General features: G+C 39.8%; 2 protein-coding genes across 5 annotated transcripts in view; both read right to left on the bottom strand.

Annotated features, from left to right (window-relative positions):
• DNM1L (dynamin 1 like) overlaps window positions 1–8,757 on the bottom strand; it is a 36,420-nt gene extending 27,663 nt beyond the window's left edge. For all 4 annotated transcript variants that reach the window (XM_066549564.1, XM_066549566.1, XM_066549565.1 and 1 more), the window contains exon 1: window positions 8,541–8,757. In XM_066549564.1, the coding sequence (XP_066405661.1) occupies window positions 8,541–8,642 (102 nt within the window). In that variant the 5' untranslated portion in view covers window positions 8,643–8,757. The remainder of the gene's footprint in view (window positions 1–8,540) is intronic.
• Window positions 8,758–16,800: 8,043 nt separating this feature from the next.
• The window catches only part of FGD4 (FYVE, RhoGEF and PH domain containing 4), a 56,475-nt gene continuing 49,468 nt past the window's right edge, over window positions 16,801–23,807 (bottom strand). The window contains exon 17 of the mRNA XM_066549643.1: window positions 16,801–23,678. Within this exon, the coding sequence (XP_066405740.1) occupies window positions 23,421–23,678 (258 nt within the window). The 3' untranslated portion in view covers window positions 16,801–23,420. The remainder of the gene's footprint in view (window positions 23,679–23,807) is intronic.

The following is a 23,807-nucleotide window of genomic DNA, read 5'->3' as shown; positions in this document are numbered from 1 at the left end:
GCTACGTATAGAAGCAAACCACTGTGTCTTACACCACTCCCAGTTACCTCTGGATGGGGAAGGAACAATCTGGATCCTCTGCAAACACACTAAATGAAACATTACAGTGCTCCATGCATCAGGAAATTCTTTCAAATTGCATTACACTCCCAACTAAAGCAATCTGCTGTTGGAATACAATTATCTAATGACGCACTTCTTAATCTGGACTCCTCAGCATCCATTACCAAGAACTGTCTGGGAACACGGCGCAGGAAGCAGTAAACACAAAGCTGATCTTGTTCTGCCAATGAGGGGGAAGCAAGGGATATGGGTCTGTTAAGAATACAAAGTCAGTTCAGCCACTCCTTCACAGAATAGATGTAGACAGACACTAACTCTGATAACCAAAGGAAATTTAAGGAACGAGTCTGCAGAAGTATCACACTTGTTTTGTCATCTCATTAAAATGCTCGTCGCAATTTGAAGCGTGAACTGAAATGAATTCATTTCATGATGGGTCAAAAAAAGCATTAACAAACTCTAGCTTTTCATAGGTGATCAGGCAGATTTTCCCTCTGGACCCTAATATCTGATCCTAACTTGAAATATCTACTAGTTGTGCTATCTAGAGGAACTTAATAGATGTTGCTCATAAAATAGCAGGGAGGCAAATACAGGAACATCTTGTGTCACTCCTTTAACCTTTGTGTCAAACTACCATGGCTGAGTGCATTACACTCTGCTCTGCCAACCACCATTTATTGCACAGAGAAACACCTGTGTCTGGTGGATGGTGAAACCATTTTCCCCTGAAGTACTAAGATAAAAAGACATGATGCACACAGGACTTCAGTATTTTACATTGTATGTACTGTCAGAGTGTGTTGAAACCATATCAGCACTCTCACTGCCTCTGTAACACCTGTTACATACACCTGCGCATGTTCATCTTTGGCTTGATTAATCTGAAGATGATGTTGACAATCAAGGATGAAGGGCAGTCACTGGGAAACAATTGTGCACTTATGCTCCCAAATTAAAAAGCTGTGAGCTGTAAGAATTGTGATACACTCCAAATAACCAGCACCTCTACTTTTAACAGTCCTCATGAGGTTGCTTTGCTTTCCATCCTTCATTTCTTCTTTACTTGTCCCTGCATGTTTCAACTGTGCACACTTAAGTATCAAAAGGCATTTGCTCCCATCCATTACACTAATTCTTTAGAGAAAATGTAGGTTACAATCTGCTGCATTACAAACCACAGTTTTAGGAATTCAGAAGCAGCACACAGCAAGTGCATGATTTTATAATTGTCCAGCTTCATTAACAGCCAGAGATGTTACTTCCAAAAGCACTTTAGGGCCTTTGACAAGTCAGATGGAAGAGACTCCATCTCAAAAATGCTGAAGTAACACTCTGAACAACCATTCAAATTCACCCTATCCCATTTACTTCACTGGCTTTCTTATTCTATTTCCAAATCCTCGTTAGTGTTTCTATTTTAAGAGTTTTCTTCCCTACACCAAACAGAATGCAAAGATGTTTTCTCCATATCAAAAAAAAAGAACCCTGACCCAATCCTCTTGCAGCACTGAGCTATTCTCCATTTTTAACCCTGCCTAAAGGGCCAAAGGCCTAGAAGACCCTAGAAGGGCAAAGAAAGGATCCAGCGCCTCAGCCTTGTCCATATTCACTGTCCCTGCATCACCTGTCACAGACAGCAGGAAGCCTTTATTTCCCTATTTCTCCTTTTCCTTAACTCCTGATCCAGTGCTGGAAGTTCCTGCCACCTTTGATGCCCTTACCACTAACAGTGGCTTTCTCAATACCATCTCTGCCTATGCAGGCAGGATTTTTATATCCCTGAGCGAGCGTGTCCTTGTTTCCACCTCCTGCACGAGTGTGCTGTGCTGAGCCTGAGCCATGAGTTCCCTCAATTCTGTCTCCCTAGACCTACACTCATTTTCCCAAGCAAGTGGATGGACTATTGCTTTGTGCTCCATGGGGCTGTCCTTAAAGGAATGCCAGGTCCCTTGTGATTCACTGCCCTTTAGCTCACAGGGCCTCACCAATTAGCTCAGTAAATAAACAAAGTCTGACCTTACTCTTATGAAGTCCATGAAGCAAGAAGGCAAATTAACACAAGGCTCACCTGGAGTCTCACTGATGCACAAGAACCATCAAATGTCTTACAGTCACATGCTTGGATAGGTGACTGTTGGGTATTTCAAGTATTATTAAATTGATAATGGACTTGAATCAGCTGCAACAAACTTCATCTTACAAAGAAAATCATCTTACAAGAATCTCCTGCCTTCCTTTGTCTATCTTTAGACTCCATAAAGTCTTTGTGGAGCCAATGCACAATACATCACCTGTGGGGAAAAAGCCTTGTTGAGGAAACATGTCCAATAAACTACTGGGAAACTTCCAAACCAAAAATTAGTTGAAAGGAGTGTAAAATTTAGCTCATTGCTTTAGAACAGGGCAAACTGGTAAGTTTTCTATTTCATCCAATAGGGAAAAAAATGCAAAGAACTCCTGCAACACAACACAGACTTTTTATAGGAGAGCACAAGAAAATAGAGGCAGTGATGTCAGAATTCCCTATGACTTTTGGAGTGGCACAATACAAACATTCAAGAATGACAGTAAGGAGCTGTGAAGCAAGAGACACTTCTCAATGAGACATACTAACTGCTGAGGAGTTCTATTAAGGAAAGCAATGTATCTGGCTTTGACATCTGAGATGAAATGGTGGCAGTTCTGCACTTTCTGTCATACAAAAAGTACAAAAGTCCTGATGGTAAATCCTGCTCTTGGCAATCTGTACAAATGGAATTTTCTAAATTTTCATTTTATCATTGGGAAATAAAAGCTAATAAAAGCACTTGTGCTGGGATGTCATCCACAGGAATATTACCCACATTGATGCTTTAAAAAGTTACTTGAAGTAGCCAGTCTAGAAGAGTTCAGCCTGGTATACCTAAAGAACAGAAGTATTTCTTTTTCTTTCCTTATTTTGCAAATACAAATTATTCTGGAATAAAAGGTGAGTACACATGCAGTTTCAGAGTTCCACAAAGGAATTGCTTTAGTTGGAACAGATAACAAAATTTTCCTATTCAAACTAGGAATGCCCCAAGCTAGGCTGGCTCTAAACAGGTAACAAATTTAAAAATTTATTTACTAATCAAAAAAGAATGTTAAAGCTATAAGCAGGCCAAATGGATTATTTTAAGACATTGTTTGAAACAAAATAACACTTCTAAAAGATGCAGAAGAAACAACAGGCTGATCCCAACTTGAGAAAGCAGTAAAACCAGCATAATGCACTGCTCATTGTTGCAAAATACATGCAAGATCTTGTCCAGACAACAAGACTCTTGTTCCTGCAGGGCATTCCCTATTTACTTGAAAAGAGAACTCTCCTGAATAAGTCAGGGGGAGACTCAAAGTCACAGGAACTACCTCCACATAAAACAGCTTATGTACCAGCCGTAAAGAACTGGCACAGCTCAGGCCAAACTCTACAGAAATCCTGCATTTACACCATATCTACCTGCAGACAAGTGCCAAACAACTGCAAATACAGCAATGATTAGCAGATGTTTTCTTCCTCAGTACATCAATTCCCAAAGCCCTCCAATAATTCATTTAAGAAAGATTGCCTAATCTAAGTAGAAACAAGTTACAGACTCTCAGTTACATCATGGAACTGTGGTATTTGAAGAGTCACATTTGCAAGCCAGATATCCTGACCTCACACAGTACTGTGCATACTGCTATATTCATAACTTGCAGTAAAGTAAATCAAAACAAAACCAACTTGCATATTCAAATTTTAAAAGTTCTAAACAACAGCACTATTAAAACAAACCCAAACCCCAAATCTCCAATTTAGTCAACCTTCTGGCTACTACACAAACAAATCTTTTCCAAGAACTACCTACACAGGCATTTTCTCTCCAGATTGTGAAAATCAAATGCCTGTGCTGTTTTAATTCTCTTCCCCTCCATCTTCCTGATAATATGTTTTCTTTGCAATGTGCCTCCTGGACAACATACAAAATTCACCTGGTCTAATTAAAACACCAGTTTTCCAAGGAAAACAACTGCCAATCACAAGATGAACACAACAGGGCCCTTGCAGTAAAGCACCAAAACAAAACAAAGCACACAAACAAACAAGAAAAGAGAAGCACAAGACTTCTTTATCCACATCCTTCTACAACTGTGAATTCTGTGCAGACTCTCCACTCTTCCAAAATAACCAGGCATTTGCAAACAATGAAATTAATATCTTCTAAATGGTGTTTAATAATGTTCTCATATTAAGAATCATAAAATGCTAAAATGCAGGATCAAGTTATTAGACCTATAATTTCATTTTAATTCATATGAAGTCTGCAGATAGAAACTGTGAAAATGCCACCCTTTTAATCAAAGAAACCTTCAGCACCCAAAAAGTTCAGCTGTTCAGAAACACAGGGAGCCCATGAGAGAAAAGAAACAGCACAACACTAAACGTTGCTTGCACTATATCATATCAGCAGCAACATTTCCATTATGTCTGGTAAATGCAAATAGCTAATTAATGTCAGCCTCACTTTGCTGCTTGTCTGAAACAAACACAACAGTCAGGGCATGACTTGACAGGAGCAAAAGATGGCAAAAAAAGGAAAACAGTTACACCCAAAACCAGAGACTGTAAATGTCAGATATGGAAACAAAGGAAAAAAAAACAAAACCAAATGAAATCAGGAAGTTTGCAAAACATTTGGGAGAAAAAACAAACTGTCCCCAGCCAGCATGGAAGCAATGCTCTGGTTACATCCTCTATTCAAATGTAGATACAAATGGGGTTTTTGCATCTGTTTGAATTGCTTGAAAGATCCTTGGACAAAACAACAAAAACAAAACCCCACAAAAATCAAACCAACCACCCAGCAAGAGAGGAAGGAGGAAGACATAGCTGTGCCTGGCATGGGGCTTTCCTTGTTGCTTGGTACAAATTGGAGCTTCCTTCACCTCCAACTGGCTTTTTGCCAACACAATGTAGGCTACACTGAATGAGCTAAGGGGCTTGAATTTCTGTTCCCCTGCCAGGGAGAGTCACAGAAGCTCTGCAAGAACACCTGAAGTTCCAGACAAAGGTGCCAGTCCCTCTCAGACAGGATGCTTTGAGAGCACCTGCTGGATTCATCTCCTCATCCCACTAGCCAGGACTTCATCACCTTCCCATTGCTGTCAACTTCCTAACAGCCAAATTTAGCATTCTTCCAACTACTTATCTTACCAGGACATCAATTTATACACATCCACGTGCTCAGGCTGTGACCTCAGAACAAGAAACCTTCCACCTTACAATCAAAAAGTGGTTTAGCATTAGCATCAAGCATACTTACACCAAACAGTAAAAAAAAAAAAATAAAGGAATAAATGTAATGCTTTTCTGTGAGCCAATCCCAGGGGAACATCCAAGAGAATGGATTTTTTAATTAATAAATACTGTAAACTACACCTCCCCATTTAGTCTCAAAATGGCATTGGCAGAAGACTGAGCAAAAGTCAGTCCCTAAATGTACACAAGAAAGGTCACTCAAAAAATCTCACTTGTCAATTCCATCACTTGCTGCATCAATTTCACTACAATGTCTGTACTTCAATTAACACTACCAAGTGCAAAAAAAGCCCAAAAGGTGTTTTTATAATGTCAGTATTAGAAGAATTTTGCTACAAAGCTGACACTAAAGTTTGTATAAAACTAAGATGATGACTACTAAAAACCCCAAACATAGTCCAGGAATTAATGGCACAAAAAATAAAGACAATTCATTGTTACCTACTTCTAGGCAGGTATTTTGTTGTCTGGCTGGTTTTCTTGAATTTATTCTAAATCTTATGATCACTTTGGTAGTGTAGGCAATTAATTTTTGTGATACCACCTATCCACACAAAGGCCATAATTAACTAAATTACTTTTCTTCCCCTTGCCTCCTTTACTGTAGTCTTAATGTGTTTAGTTGAGGCACTTCAATACCACCCTGTTATCCCTTAAAATATAGAGCATAAAGCATTTGTATAAACCAGAACACTGGGTATTACAACATCACTGAACTAATATTTTTATATCATATTACTAACCTGGACACTTTTCTTTTTTTGCAATTCAGTCATACAGTTCTAAAAATGGAACTGGAATACTGAATTGGGGAAAAAAATAGAACACCTATCTGGAAATGGCAGAAAAACCCTAAAACAGTGAAGAAAAATTGGCAGTCTGAAGGTGTCCTCTGAGTTCTACCAGCACAGTCCCCAGTTTTCTTAAATGCCCCTGTACTAGGATACAGAAATAACTCACACAATATTTATGGGGAGAATGAGAAGGAATTCTCATATGACTGAATGGCAGGAAAACCACTACAAGTGCAAGAGCCCATCTAGATGGGCAAAATTTACTGAGAAACAATTCACAATTAGCACTAAAATGTATCTAGAAAGAGGAAAAATTAAAACATTTCAATTGCTAAGGGCACAAGGGAGGTAGGAAACAAATCCCAAACAACAGAGGTGGGGGAAAGGGAACATGGGAAACGGAATTAAGGCTTATGAACAGCTTCTAGTCCTAAATACTCTAGAAAATAAAGAATTAACTTAATGCACAGAATGAGAAGCAGAGAAAGGCATAAGCACAAATAAACAAAAGGGTAGAGGAGAGAAAAATAAACAAAAAACTACTTCAAAAAGCATTTTTCCTCTCCTTGCTGAATATGTAAAAAGGTCATTTAAAAAAAGCAAGTGGCAAATTGGAAGCAAGAAAGCATAACTCAATTAACAGAGAATTACAGCAACCTTAAATGGCAGCATTTGCTTCCTGCAAGAAAAATAGAGGTGAAAAATTCAAGACTGTTTATTGTGAATATTACTCAAAGACAGCAAAGCAAAGACAGCATATACCAGTGGGCTACAGACACACCAGCTGTGTGAACAAACTTAAAGGCCACACAGCACTTCACAAAGAAACAAGACTGTCTAAAAGGCACACATTAAAAAAAAGGAAAAAAGCTACCAGCAGCAAAACTACCAGCTCTAATGCCATATCTGACACATCTCTAGAAATCTGGTCTCCAATAAGCTAACTCCAAATTAATAGACTAATAATATTTTATTTAAACTAAAACTAATTGCATAAAATAACCATCATGGAATTATTATATCAGTAAAGACAATTTTTTCTTCCAACAACGCTGACTAAAACAAAAACACCCCAAGATACAGCTTGCTAGATATTTTGCTAGATATTTTTCTGGAGTCCATAGAGGACTTTGTTTTGGCATGACAGGAAATTTCATGCTAATTCAAGAGGGCTCATAAATATCATGGATACAGCACTGAATAGATATTGATACTGACGGGGAGACTACTGAAGGCAAACAAGTCAATACTGTTTTAACTCTCAGTATTTACTTATGGAAAGTATTTACACCTAGGAGAAGGTAACTGGGACAGAGTTGATAAAAGTATTTTTAAAAAATGCCACTTCCATATATTTCATAAAGTGAAACTGGAAAAAAAACTTTTTTAATCTTACATAGAAAAATGCCATTGCATTTACACATACAGCTGGTGTTTTAAGATATCAATAAAAATCCTGAGTACAGAGTACTTGGTCTTGAAGTCTTTGATGAGCAAGCTACTGTCAAGGAGCACAGCACATTCAATACGCATTTAAATTTCACAGAAACAAAATGAGAGATCCATTTAGCTTCAAATCTTAGCCTCATCTTCTACTCCCTTGTGAGCGCCGCAGTTCTGGTCAGGCATATTCAGCTGCCAAAAGTTCTGCTGTAGAGCAGCATCCCATTTGAAGAGATAGGAGAGGCTCTGAGCTATCTCCGAGCCCAGGAGCATTACCAGGCTCACACGCACGTGTTGCAACTGTTGCAGCCAACAGTCGCCGGCCTCGCCTGTCGCCTTCACTCCCCGGCACCGGCTAAGACAAAGAGTCCAAACGGCACAAGAACTCGGGGCAAAGGAAAGGAAAGGACAGCCATCCACGCCCGCAAGATGCCGTCCCGCTAGCACATCCCTTCCGTCCGCCCTCGCTGCACGGCCGCTGTCGAAGAAGGGAAGCCACTGACCGGGCGCGATGGCGGTCACGCTGACGCACCGGGGCGGCTGCCGCTCCCCGGGTCCCCGACACCACCCGCATCCCCTCGGTTCGGGCCGGAGCCACGGGGTCCGGGGGCACCGGCCCTGCCCGCAGCCCCGCGGAGCTCCCCGGCCCCTCCAAGCGCTCCGGAGCGGCGCCCAAGGGCGGGCGGGCGGCGGCGCACGAGGCGCTCCCGGTGCACCCGGGGCTGAGGCAGCGGAGCCGCCGAGGGCGTGCGGGGGGAACGCGGGCACCGAGGGCGCCCCACCCACCCTCGCCCGCCGCGTCCCCCCGTGCCCTTGGCGGAGGCAGCCGCGGCTCCGCGGCGGCGGAAGCGCGATGGACACCCCGAGCTCGCCCTCGGGGCGGGGAACGCCCGCGCCCCCGGCCCGGCCCGCCTCACCTGCGTGCCCACCACCACGATCTGCGGCAGTTGGATGATGTCGGCCCCCACCGTGTTGAACACGTCCTGCAGCTTGTTGATGACGGGGATCAGCGCCTCCATAGCGGCGGGGGAAGGGACGGGGCGGGCGAGGCGTCGGCGGTCGACGGACGGGACAGGCACCGGCGGCTCCCTCAGCCGCCCCCTGCGCCTGCCGCCATCGGCGCCGGCCCCCGCGCACGGCCCGGCCCCCGGCAGCCCCTGCGCGGCCGCCGCGCGCACCGCCGCCGCCGCCGGGCACCATGGGAGTTGTAGGCCGTGGGGCTGAGGGGCCCCGCCCGGGCCGCGCCCTGCTCGGACAGCGCCGGGGGCGCGGGCGCCGTGCTGTTGTTGTGTCGCAAAAACTGCCGGGTTTTATTACACAGAATCAGAGAGGCTGGAAAAGACCTCTGGGATATTTGGGTCCAGCCTGTGATTGAACGCCTGCATGTCAACTAGACCGAGGCGCTGAGTGCCACCTTCCTCAAACAGTCCCAGGGACGGTGACTCCAGCACCTCCCATTCCAATGCATCTCCCAATGCACAATCACTCCTTCTGTGAACAAATTCATCCTAATGTGAAAAGTGCAGATTATATGGCTCTACGCAGATATTTACTATATGTATTGTGTTGTATTGATTAGTAGTGCTGTATTAACATTTTAATAGTATGGTAAATGTAGTTTTGTACTTAAAATGGAACTTTTGTAGTTAAAATAGAAACTGTGTTTGTGGGATATTTTTTTTAAGAAAGGAATGAGGTACTCGCACTGAGATAGCAGCCACAGGACACCTAAATCTTTCAGAGAAAAAGAATTTATTGCTCCATTATCAGAAGAAACCAACTTCTTCCTGCCTCACTCAGCCATGAAGATTCTGTCAGGATTCAGAGGAACAAGCTGACACTGACCAGACAGAATCCTGTGTTTGAATGGAATTTATGCATCATGTATGAGATGTATGAATATGCAACAGGCTATTGTTTTTAAGGGTTAATCCTTTGTTAACGTGGATCCTTTTCCAGGTTTATTTTGCCCAGAAAGAAATACCTGGACTGTCTGTAATTCTTTGTTTTTATTGTTTTGTATTGTCCTAACCTAATTGTTCAAATTTTTATGACTCCAATTATATTACTATTTTTATAACCATTTTATTACTATTAAACTTTTAAAATTTTAAAAACAAGTGATTGGCGTTTTTCACAAGTTATAATGGAGGTCATTTCTGGGGAAGAACAGAACTGGAGATCTGCTCCTACGAACTGCACAGTGAAAGGAATATTCTTCCATTTCTGTTCACATATTGAGCGTTGCAATGGACACACGTGGAACAGCTATATTTATTCTGTTTGCTTTCTTAGGGATGTTTTCTGTTTTGCTGCGAGGCTCCTGGATAATCATGTGAAATTCTGTAACCTAGATCTGTAATAATAGGTTAGGTTGAGGTGTCTTAGGAAGTGGGAAACTGTGTGAGATCTAATCCTCAACTGTGTTATAAAAAGAGAGAATGAAGCCAGAGGATGACTTGTGATGATGTGAGATCACAACAAATAAGCCATGTCATCTTCAAATGTCTTTCCTTTGAGTGCATTTTCTGAAAGATAAATTATGAATATGCTGGCACTGAGTTAATTTGGACTTTGTTCTTTCTTGTAAGCAACAGAGTAAAAAGGCTTCTGAAAGTTTCAAGTTTTGGATGACATTAGAATTCTTATTCTTGTTCAATACAAATTAGTCTTTTGCAGTCTTCACATCTTGAAACACTCAAATGTCAACAGAAAGAACAAGGATATGTGTTCTCTTCTTTTCAACAAAGTTTCTCTTTCTTGGCCAAGGAATTTCACAGTGTCTGTCAGAGGGATAATATTTTGTGATAAAAGCATAAAGATGGCTAAGCAAATTGAAACACTCCCAAATTCAATGTATTCAGCACAGAGAGAAGCAGTTAATGCATGTAAAATTTTGGGAAGAAGGTCCTGAATGACTGGTGAGGGCTTCTTGTCACACAAACATTATCCAATGATTTCACTCATTAGCTCTCTTAGCTTCCCACAGCTGATGGCTCCCAGAGATCATTAATACCAAAGAGTCATTTGGCATCCACCTCTCCAGCTTCCAGGACAAAAGGAAGTGTTTCCCTGACACAGCAAATAATCTTTTTAAAAGATTAGCTGATCCCTGTCAAGGCTGATCTCCTCTCCTTCCTTGAGTCTCTGGTAGGAAAAGAAGGAAGGAAAAGAAAAGAAAAGAAGAAAGGTAAGAAAAGTAAAAAAGCATCCCAGTTGTGCAGGACAAGAAGCTGCTGGCTCCCAATGAAGTGGATAACACCAGCTTATTTCTCTATGCAAATCTCTTTTCTCCTACCACTTTTATTTTGCTATATGACTTCAGGGACACCCCTGTGAAATGGAGAAAGTGAAACCTGGTTTATGTCTTAATTTAGACCAGAAGTGGGACATCTCAGCAAGAGTGTAAAACTGGAAGAGAGTCATAGAAGAACAACAAGGTTGATGAAAGGTGTGGAACAGCTTTTATATCAAGACCAACTAAGAAAGCCAGGAGTCTTCACTCTACAAAAAAAATGGCACAAGGTAGCAAGGACCAGAGGTCTGTGTAATCATTAGCAACCTGGAGTGGGTGAAAGAGAATCAAGTTTCTTTACTCTCCCTTCCAGTAGACAGATTTTGGGAACATCTAAAAAAATAAAAACCAGCTCAGAACAAAACACAGTAGCTCCATACAGCTGCTTTGGTGACCTTTTGAGCCCCTTGCCAAAGGATGCTCAAGACAGTAAAACTTTAAATTGGTTCAGATGTTGCAAGGGTTAGTTTAAGAAGGAGAAATGCATTGCATGTATAAAAGCAGCCCTGCAGGGATCAGATCTAGCTGGGGCTGTTTCTGAGCTGGCACTGTTTGGGAGCTGGGGGAGCAGCATGCAGAAGCAGTGTGTGCTCTCACCCTTTAGCCTGCCCCACTATGGCTATTCTTAGAATTTTATCAGTGTAATATTTCAAGGAGCACACAGAGGAAATATCAGTTGCTGAACCAAGCTGAGAGAAGCCAGCTTGCCCAGCAGAGATGTGGAAAGGCCTGTCGAGGGCTGGATGCATCAACGGAGAAGCACAGTGGAGATGGAGGAAGTGAATTAAGGAATGCAAGAAGAAAGTACTAAAGAAGATATAAAGCTAAGAAACATCAGAATGCTATGTTTAACACATTTTACATTTCTGGCTAAAAAGTGAGAGCCAGAAATACCTCTGCTATGAAGTTTCATGGCCTGCACCAACAGTTACCTCAGCCCTGTTGAGGACTGTGCCAAAGCAATAAATATTTTAACAAGCAATGGTTGTGTGGAGCTTTAACTCTAAATTTCCATGGCTGACTTGCTGAGCAAGAAACTCAAAGTTCTGATAGAGAAAATAGTAGTCAGACTGGTTATTGAAGTTAATTGACATGAGGACACAGGAACTGCCACACCAAATGTGACCTGATATCAATCTACTTCAGGACCTCACCTAAGACCTTCCAGCATTAGCCCTCTAGGGAAAATATAAAAATGCAGTAATAAGATCATTCTAAAACTATATGTTAAATTATTTTGATATTGCTGTAAGATCTGAAGTTCAATATTTCTTCCATGTCACTGCAAACTAGATTGCTTTATTTAACATATAATAGGGTTTTGCCCCATCACACTAAATTCTTGGTTCCAATGACAACCTCTGGTGGTAAATTTCTTTATCTAATTATATATAATGCAAAAATTCAATTGATATGAGTTTTGTATTTGTCATCTTCTAATTTCCATATAAGCCTCCTTGGTTTTATGTTTGACATCAGGAGAACATTTCCAGACTTTCTTCTCCATGATATTAATTTCTTTTTAGTTTTGCATCATCATTTGCTTCAATTTTTCTTAGACAGCTGAGTCTTTTCTATTGGCATACTGACAGTAATGGACAAGTCATTTGCCATTTACTTCATTTGTGCCAGACAAGGAAACCACAAACTAGCACCTCAGCAAAGCTTTTTTCCTGACATCCTCTTTTGTCTAGAGAATTACTACTGGCATATATCAAGTATGTAACGTAGCATTTGTGCCTCATACACTCATACTGCTTTATGCTGCAAAAACACCACTAGCGAAGTATTTCTATAAATTATCCCTTACTAATGTCACCTTTTGGAACCATGCAGTACAGCAATTATATGGGTCTGCAGAGATCAGATTTTATGTGAAGTCAAATTGAAGGGTGTTTCTGTTTTCTCCAGAGCAACCTTGTCACAGATGAAACTGTAACAGTTTCTTACACCAGGCACCATTAGAAGATGAGATAAATAAATTCCTGAAATCCCTTGACAGAATGACCCTTTGTTTGGCTGCTCTACACAGATTTCCCAGGCTGAGAGATTCAAAATCTTGCTTTTTTTTTTTTTCTTTTTCCAGAAGCAACAGAAGTCAGAGTCAGAAATCCATATTTCATGAATTCTGCTGAGTTGGCAAAGCAGGCTCTCTTACATGCTTTGGCTGGCTATAAGAAATCACAGTGCTGATAGGAATTCCTGAGTGTGAGGAGCATTTACCTGTGCTGACACCCAGTCTCTGGCAAAACAAACTTACCCTGGGGCAGGGATGCAACTTTGCTGGACAATATGAACTAAAAAACTGAGAGTTCCTTATATTCTCTTAATCTGAACACTGGGAAGTTTTCTATGAAAATCCACTGGCTATTTGGGGTGTCAGAGAACTTCTGGTAAAACTTGTTTGTGAAACTGGAAGCAGGTTTCAAGTTAAGGGAGGGAAGAGCAGAGGTCAAGAGCCACAAGGCAAGCACAGCAGTTGAACCTCATAAATCAGTAACAAAGCCCAAGCACTTTGGCATGTGGAAGACATCAGCTTTTCTCACAGGGCCAATAGAGATAAAAACTTAGGCTGGAGATGAAAGTAAAATCTGTATCCTTGTGGATTCCTGTACAGCAATGCTCCCTCCTTGCTGCAACTGAGGTGGTCACTTGAAATAACAAACACAATACTGAAACAGTTGCTTCAGTAAAAATTTTCACCACCCCAATGGTTTGCAGTTCAGTTTTCAGGTGAGGACTCTTTATGTTAAAGGACCAAGGTTTTGGGAATAAAAGCAATAACCTCCTGTCTGCTATCAAGTGAGTAACTTTTATTGCTAAACAAAATGCACACTTAGCATTCAACTTAGCATTCAACATAAACAGAAAAGAAAAAATCTTATCCCAACCAAACCTTACCTCAACCAAAACTTGCTGGTATTCAGGAGGAATTGAGCTTGTGTCTTCTACTTCTGGATCTAGTAGTTAAAGAAGACAATCTATCTTCTGTAGTCTTTTTAAGGTAAAATATTGTGCCAAGAGGAGCATTTCTTATTCTTGTGATACACATTTCTTGTGCTTATGATTGGCATAATTTTAAGTAGGCAAGGTAACAATTGAGCATATGGGATTTCCAACATCCCACCCTGCTTATAAGAGTAATGACAGCAGGCACTTCATGTCTCACCTGCCATGCTTTGCTTTGCACTGCAGATGCATCTTGAGGCATAGGGATGCATCTTTCCATGTGAAACACAACTGCAGGATGCATCTCAGCACCTAAAGGGCATTCAGTTCATAGGACCAACTTAGTGCTAGTCTGAGATCAGCTTCCAAAATGCAGCATAGATAAGGTGGCAGGCTTTTTGCAAATGCTGTGTCCCAGAGCCTTGGGCTGTGATATTTGGATTTACTTTGCAAGAAATATTCAAGTAAGACAAAAGAGGTAATGCAGGTGGTTCTACATGCTAGGCAGTACATCGAAACAGAGCTAAAATTAAATCCTGTCTTCTTCCATCACAGGCTCATTAATTTAATTTCACACTGAGAGAAGGCTCCCCTGGTCAGTAGCAGTCAGAGTCTAAAACCCATTTCCCTAAAGGAGGAAATTCCCCTTACCTAGAGTTTGGAAAAGTGAGTCACACATACGATGTTAAAATGTTCAAAAGAGAGCACAAACCTCCAGCCTTGTTTCCAAACACAAGCTCACAGAATCAGAGGCACAAGTTGAGTGTCCAGTGAACCCAAGAGAAAGTTCATTTCCATGTTCTCCATGCAAGAGTGCTGCAACTGCCTGGCTCCCAGACAGGAGGAGGAAGGGGCAGGAGAGAACAGGAGGCTACTAGTAGCTAAAGAGAGAGTAATCCCAGATTCTGCTCCCAGAACAATCTCCATTTATTCAGCCATGTGTTATTTTAATGTTACATTTGCATAAATCAAAGCCAGAAACCTTTAGAATCTGTAAGTTAAATAAGGTAGTATTCAGTAAAATTAGTATGGAGATGTTTTGGGATCCAGAAATTCATCTTTCCATATCTTCCCAGTTAAGGATCTATTCCATAAGGAAATGCTTCTGACAGTAGTAATTTCCTACATTTAGCAAACAAAAAAAAAAAAAACCATTAAAATTTGGCAGTTAAAAAGTATTAATGAATTTTCTTGATAAGATCCTGATGGTTGGAGGCTATGTCAACTCTGACTGGGGCAGGCAGCACATCCTGCTCATGACACCAGAGCATTGTGCTTTTGACACAGAAACACAATGGCCAGACTTTGGAGTGTGAAATCATCTCTGGAGAAGATCACAAGAGAAACTTTCTCTTTTTGAATAAATGTATATATCCCAAACAAAGGAGTGTAAATGCCTTGCTAACATTCCACCATTGGTATACAGATGTTACAAATCATGTTTATATTCATGAATATTCATTGCCTAAACAGTAGCAGGCATGAGAAAGTTTGAATGGGAAGCTTAATAGGAAAAGTCTTACTTATTATTATTATTTATTATTTTTAAAGTGATTTAATTTTAAAAGTGACCAGCACCATGCAACACAGACGTGGTGTTCCTCAAGGAACCAAACACAAGAACTGGATCTGGTGAGGCTAAATATTGCCATGGCTGCCTGGTACACAGGGCCAAGAAGGCAAGGGGTGAGCAGCTCCCAAATAAAATGGTCACAATCATAAGGATCCCTCTGCTTGTCCATTAGAGACACCACCCTAAGCCTAACCAGCTCCAAATACTGTGTTTACCAAAGGCTGGTCTGCCACTTCTCTCGTGTTAGGAAGTTCATGCAATGCCAAGAACAATTCCGTGGTAATGGGGCAGTGTTAGTCAGGCTCTTCAGGAAAGCCAGAGGAGGCAACACCTACCACTTCCTCACCAGCTTGATGGGCTCTGGCCAATTTGCAGCCACATAGAAATATCAGTGCTTATTAACCCTGCTGATTTAAAGGAAGTGATTAGGACCTGTGGTGCCCCATTTCCTGTAGTTTGAGTTTTATAATTTTGTTCTCTTATTAAAGCACATTTTTAGGGTTAATGCTATTATTTTCGTCTCCATGCAGAAGGCATTGCATTGTGCTTAATAGGGAAAATGAGGTTTGGAACAGAGTACAGTACAAAAGAAATCAGAAAAATCAGTAAGTTGGATAAACAGAAAGGGAGGCATTAGTCTCTGTGGTTAATCAGTGCTTATTTCACACCATATGGTGTGTGCAAAGAGAAGATAATGTAGAAATGAAAAAAAAAATCTTGTATGCAATTCTTTCTAATCAGGAACTACCAAGTACTACAGTAACTTTTCCTCTGCTTTGTTTCTGTGTTTTCTGCAACACTGTGCTCACCTGCAGAAGAATACCAAGAATAAATCAGATACAATCAAAACAGGTTTAATGTGTGCAGATGATGGAAATCACAGGCAACTGCAACCAGGTTTGGACTCTTAAAGGACAGATCCAGCTAATTACCTGATCATTTTTTTGCTTTGCAGCACCACTTTAGTTCAGTGCATGAGATCATGCTGATAATTTAGTATTGAGTAATACTAATAAAGATTTGAGGCTCTGCTGAACAATTTCCTTTATTTTTGCACTTTTCTATGGGGATGGTGGCACAGAAATCCATAAAGCACTCACATAACATCCTGCTCACATTCCCATTACAGAAATCTGGACCAAACTGTGCAGTTATCGTTTATCTTTCTCACCTAGGATGTCATAGCATTAAATACACACTTTATAAACTCAGAATACACCTTTCACCAACTTAGCAGTACTTGTAAGTAACCAGCACTTCAGCAAAACTGGTCCTCACTGTCACATACAACAAGAAATACAGCTTAAAGATTTTATCAGCAAAATGGGTAGGTGGACAAAAAAAAAATCAAACAGCAATACTTATTTAATGATGTTTTTATTTTACAGGATACAAATTTCTGTTCTTTTTAAGTACTCAACATGAATTAAAGTGCTTAATTTTTACAACTCTCCACCCACCTTAGGATCAAATATACATATATTACAAAAAATATGTACAATATCTTCAACATTTTTACATTCATATATTTCTTAACCATAAAAATGACGACTTACATTTGCACAACTTACAATGGCATTTGTATTTCACCTTTTTAATATTATTCACTTTATTGCAAAACCAAAACAAATTTACAATTCTTCCACTTATTTTTTTTAGAAAATCTTTTTGCAATTAAAATCAGAAATGCTTCCATAATGAAGGGAAATGGACATGTATAGCCTGTAATTCTGATGTCAAACATTACAGCTGATACAGCTCCCACTAAAATTACTGTATTAATCTGCCTTAACAGCTGCAGAATAGAAAATACACTAGATAGAAGAAAATAATATTTCTATTGCAAACTGTTCTCTACATGCAACAAATTTGGCTTAAAAATACCAGGGCACATAGATGCAAAAATTCTTTGATATAGTTCCCTCTTTTCTGAATGTTTCCACCATAAATACTTAATGAATCTACGAGGACGAACTATAAACAGAAGTAGGTTGGTGTTGTGCAGTGGCTGAAAACATGTTTTATTCAAAGAAATCTGCTTGAGGATTTGGGGACAAAAGCACATTCTACATTCACTAGGAATGTAGAAGGAATGTGCTAGGAAGAGGAAGGGGTGAAACAAAATACCATAGTTTATTCTAGGAAGAAATTTAATCACAAGGTTTCAAAGGAAGCTGATTGAAATGCCTCACTGGAATTAGCATGTTTGTGAGGGCTTCTGTGTTTGTTTTTATAGGCTGAAATAGTAAACATGCCACAATAGCAGATCTACCTCCATCTTTTTCTGGAAAGCATACTCAACACAATCATTATACATTCTATTTTGAATGCAGCACAGTGTATTTTTTTTTTTTTGATTGTAAAATACTGCTTGAAAACAAGTCATCTGAATAATAGTCTCAAATATATAAATACACATATATACATATACACACATACATATGCATATGTGTATATACACACACATATGTAATCATTAAATTAATGTTATCATCTGTTAAAGGAAAAGGATTTAGGAAACAATCTGACTAGCAGATTAAAACTCCTATCTGAGGAACATACTACAGTCCCATGGGTCAGAACCAGCTAGATAAATTCCTCACACCAACAGGGCCACAGACTAGAGCAAAAAACATTAACCCCATGTATTTAATTTCAGATTTCAAATAACAGTACACCACAGAGACTAAGAATGATGCCCATTTCACCAATGGATTTACCTTAAGGGTAGTCAGTTCTGCCACAAAATTACTTCTCTCCAGTCATTTATTTTGGATATATATTTCCAGTTGTTTACATTCACCCCTACATCCATTACCTCCATCTGAAGTTCACCTGAGCTGTGTGAGTCCAGGTGAGACCTGGTAGCTCATCAGCTCCCTAACTGGTAGAAGTTTCATCTTCCACAAGTGTCCTTATAAAATGCAAGGCAGATTCTATGTGAATTTCAATCACTGAAGGTACAATAGCTCCAGCAGCCCATGCTAGTTTATACCAGCTATATGGAGAAAGACCTTTTGTTATTGCTTAGGATTATTTCTACATGGAATGTTTATTTATTTCCAGAAAGCCTTTCCTTCAGTACAAGAAATAACTATCCTGTCTTAATTTTATTTAATCTTTCCTTGAAATGAAAAGCTGATGATTTTTTTATGCTAGCTATGTGGTGAGGAACCCAAACAACATGTCAAGTGTTTCCACATCTTTCCCACTTGTTTTAATATATGTATTCTTTTTCCTTCTGACTCCAGTTGGAAGTCTGTGGAGCATACTTCTATAATCTCATCTAAACTTTAATTAGGTGGTAGTGTATTTACTCTATATTTAATCAGTGCCTTGCCTTCATCCATAACTTAAAAACATGAGCAATAAAATTTTTCTTTTCATTGAAAAAGAGTTAGAATCTTTGAGGAGATTTATAAAGCACTTTGAGATGGTTTTGCATAAAAAGGTGCTACTATATATACATGCAATTAAAGTAGTTTAATATTCTATTCCAAATAGAAGAGAATGTTTTGTACTCTCAATATCTTTTTTGCACATATAAGTTAAATACACTTAGAAATAAACAGAACTACTTGGCATAAAGGGATTTGAAATACTGCATAATACAGGTTTTATAGCAGCTCTTGAACCAAGCAGGAGTACCTGATACCAAAAATGAATTTTTAGAGGGCCTGGAGGAATGGTGCAGACATGCAGATATCACAATATACTATTTTCCCATGGTAGGGGGAAAAAATAAGTAATTTCAAAAATATATTGCTATGATCCAAAAATATGAATGATAAATTTAAGTCTTGTTCTGGTTGAACACAGATAAAACCACTAAAATAACTTTTGATCTGCTTTAAATCACACAGAAGAGTGATCACTTTTAAAGTGAGAAACAAGCATTACTTGAACACAAGAGTTGCAAAACTTAAATAATTCAGCAGAGCCATTCACATGCATTCATGCATTATGAATGAATGCTTAGTTACAGTTTATTCCTTACACACAGAGCTTTATGATCACAAATTTAATGCCTTTTTTCTTTTCCTTGAAGAATTTAAGAATTTATCTCAAATGGGAACAGCTTTTACCTTGTTAGAATGATGGTTTTAATTTCACTGCTTTCTTCATAATTCTTAAGCCACAGCAGCTACAACTTTGTATTTGTTCCTCTGCAGTCATAATTTACAGCTAAAAGCGAAAGTTTGGGATGCTGTTGTTAGAAGGGCTTGTCTATGGAGAATGAAGGCAACAGGGTGGTTAAATTTAGAATTTCTCCATCTTCTGATGTCCTTTAATATTGGTAATACACACTTTTCCTACAAAATACACACACAACCATGTATTTGAATGCCAAGGCATTCTGACTCAGAAGAGAACAATTCTGACCAAGCAATTGATTATGAGAACATGAAACTGGTTTCACTGGGGTAAATAAAATATCCTGTGCTGTATTAAATTTAATGGCTGAGAGCAAACGTGTGGCTACCATCCAAACAAACAACTCCCATTTCAAACTGCTTGTGCCCAGATGCTGGGCTTCATCTGGGAGATGCTGCCATCCAAGTAGCTTCAACTGCTCAACACCACTATAACAATAGGCAGCACAGACACTGCTACTTCTAATCCCTTAACTGGAATGGGCTTAGGATGAGATTTGCAGGAGGAAACAAAATGTACTACACAGCACCAAGCTGGGTAGGATGCTGACCTGCCGGAGGGCAGGAAGGCTCTGCAGTGAGATCCAGACAGGCTGGATCAATGGGCCAAGCCAGCTCCAAGAGGTTCAACGAGGCCAAGTGCTGGGTCCTGTTCCTGGGTCACAACAAGCCCTGCAGCACTACAGGCTTGGGGAAGAAAGGCTGGAAAGCTGCCTGGTGGACAAGGACCTGGGAGTGCTGGTTTGACAGCAGCTGGACAAGAGCCAGCAATGGGCCCAGGTGGGCAAGAAGGCTAAGGGTGTCCTGGCCTGTACCAGCAACAGCGTGGCCAGCAGGACCCGGGCAGCGATTGTCCCCTGTACTTGGCATGGGCAAGGCCGTGCCTCAAATGCCATGTCCAGTTCTGGGACATGAAAGACAGGAGAAAAAGGACATGGAAGTGCTGGAGTGGGCCCAGAGAAAGGCAAGAGAGCTGGTGAAGGGTCTGGAGCACAAATCCTGTGAGAGGTGGCTGAGGGAGCTGGGGGTGTTCAGCCTGGAGAAAAGAAGGCTCAGGAGGGACCTTATCACTCTACAACTCCCTGGAAGGAGATGATGGCAAGGAGAGGATTGGTCTCTTCTCCCAGGAAACAAGCAATAGCACAAGATGAAATGGCCTCAAGTTGCACCAGGGGAGTTTTAGATTGGATTTTAGAAAATATTTTGTCACCAAAACAGAGGTGAAGCATTGGAACAGGCTGCCCAGGGAAAAGGTTGAGTTGCCATCCCTGAAGGTGTTTAAAAGGTGTGTAGATGTGGCACTTAGGGACATGTTTAGTGGTGAACTTGGCAGTGCTGGGCAATGGTTGGGCTCAGTGATCTTAGAGGGCTTTTCCAACCTAATTGACTCTATAGTCACATCATCATATTTTCACTGTAGTTCAGTCCTTCCTATCTGAGAACTCCTTTAAAGCAACTTCTTCCTTTACACTCCACACCTTGACCATGGGAAACTGTTTTTATACATTGGGATGTGAGAAGACAACTCTCCATATCCCACAATTGCACTTGAGGCTCTTGTAGAAGATACCCACTCTTGGGAGATGGCCATGAAGGAAAGACAGCCACCAAGAGTTCTGCTTGCTTACCTGAATGTTCCCCCATCCCTTGCCAAGGTATATGTAAGATTACATGTATTAGCTAGGGAGATCTTCTATTACCTTGGCAAAAATCTGATGGTATTCACCAACATGAATCAAACCAGGCTTGAGCTGCCCATTGCTAAAGGTAAACACAGCTGCCAGTAGAAGTAACTTGAAATCTCAAAGAGAGTTACAGAAGAGCTTGCACATCAGATAAAAGTTATAGCAGAGTTATATCCAGAACAATCTGGACCCAGGGAGCACCCAAGGAAGAGAATTCAGAATGGACATGCACCAAGTCAGCTGGAGAGTTAGTACCATACCATGTCCTGATCATTATTAACACTGGTGTAAAGCTGTGGAATCTAAAGGATACGGTAGATCCTGGATCTGTGCAGGTGAGAGCAAAATCCATCCCACTAACGTTAACTTACATGACATTTTTATGAAGGAATGATGACACTGCATGGTCATGTGTGCCTGACGCTACAAACAGGTACAAATCCCTTGCTAAACGCAAAATGAGCTGGGTTTTTTTTTTCCCTATAATGTTGCAGAAAGAGTAAAGCAGGAGTAGGAGTTCAGTGGATAGTTTGCTTGGCACACTCATTATAAAAACCCAACAATTTCAATCTGTCATGTTACTAACAAAATTGAACCTGAGCTCTTCAGCTTGACATGATTTAAAATACAGATTGCAGATTTATTGAGAAGTAAGACTTCTGAATGTTCTTATGACAAGCTGATTGTAGAAGTTACGTATTTTCCTTCCTTAAAGGGTTTCAAAAAGGAAAGACAGCAATGATTTTAATTGATAGTCAATCACTACCTTTGAGTTTGCCATATTTCACTCAAGGATATTACAGTAAAAATTTTATGCAAGTCATTTGTCTCTATGTATAAAAACTCTTGAAGGAATGGAAGTTCATAAGGAACTTAATATTGTAAAGCCAGTGAGTCCTTATACCCAGAAGCAGAAAACAAATAATGTTAGTTCATAAAATTTCAGATTTGTAAGCTCAGACTTCATACTAATTTTTTATAAATCAGGCTCCACTTTAAAACAAGAATCCTTGAAGATTGTTGTCATAAATAAGCATTACAATACCTAATCTTCTACAAAAATTAAAAAACTTAAGTTCAAATTGTTCTTTTGCTCCAATAACCATAATAGCAAAAACACACATTCCCAGAAGGTTACTAGAATCTGTTGCTTTTCTCAAACCACATACTGCATTTGAGCAACAAACTACTGCACTCTTAAAAGCTAACAGTGATAGGACACTGAAGAAAAGCGACTACTTGTTTAAATACAACTGGAACTCATTTGTCCATTGCATGCCACTTACATTACTGCTAATTTTTTGATGCATAAAAATATCAAGATCATTAAGTGTCAGCTATTAAAACAAATCATTGAACAGTATTTTTCAATTTAGGACTGTGTTTAATTTCAAATAGAAAACATGCTTTTTAAAAAATAAATTATTCACTAATAAGAACCCAGTATCATGAAATCAAAGCAATAATCAAGTATTGTACATTTTTAATACTGTACATATAATATATATAGTTTTCTCATATTTTAGGTATTTATTTCTACATTGAAAACCATTAGATTGTTTCCTAGATAAATTGAAACCTTAAAAGCCAATATACCTGTGAAAGCAATTTGCATTACTTTAATTAAAAAGATACAAGTGAATACAACATATGTACAGAACTGTGGAAATCAATCTATAAACTACATACATTGAACCAAACTGTCCCTGCATATTTAAGTACAGATCTATTTTGGCAATGTGGAGGTATATCTTTTATCCTGTTGCAAGTCCTAACATGTAAGTAGGAGGCTTCAAATATTTGCATTCTTAAATGTTAACTGAAGAGCAACTGGATTTAAAAAAAATTGCATTACAACGAACAAGTAGTACAGTAAAGTTAGTAAGTATTTTAATAGCATTCACATTTTTTTAAAAAAGTCTCTGAAATGGACCTGTACATCACTTTTATTGACAGAACATAAATATAAGAAAAAGATCCCTAAAAAGACCAGAATTCTTTCCCAAACATAAAGTGCCAAGATGTGTATGGTAGTAAGAACTTTCTTTTTCTTTTTCCTTGATTGAGCAAAGAAAGGTTAACACAAAGGTTAACCACAATTTCAACTAAAATTTTTAAAAAATGCCATGTGTTCCTGTGCTTCAGCATTCAGATCTTTTAGAAGATTCAGGCTGCTCTTCTAAATTCACTTGCAGTTCATTTTGACATTCTGGTGTCTCACCTTTGACAGCTAAATGGATAACTTTTAGCCACTTCTGTTTCAGTTCCTCATTGTCTGCAGCAAAGCTGTGCACTGACTTGGACTGGGTCAGTTTGAAGCTGTGGGGGAGGTCAGCACTTTTTGGAGTGTCATCCACTGTGTAGCCCAGAAGAGGAATTGTAGCTAGAGCTTTCACATCCTAAGAAGGAGAAGTTCTTTATTTAGAACAGACAACTAACCATTACTTCTCATTTGCTGTAGAGTTTGGTGAAAGCACATGGATCTTTCCTCCACTCCCAAGCTATTTGCTCTCCCTTCCTCAAATACC

This window comes from Molothrus aeneus, chromosome 5 (genome assembly GCF_037042795.1).
Source record: "Molothrus aeneus isolate 106 chromosome 5, BPBGC_Maene_1.0, whole genome shotgun sequence".
NCBI classification, from domain to species: Eukaryota; Metazoa; Chordata; class Aves; order Passeriformes; family Icteridae; genus Molothrus; species Molothrus aeneus.
Note: the sequence above shows the minus strand (reverse complement) of the source record. Positions and strands in the feature narration are given on the sequence as shown.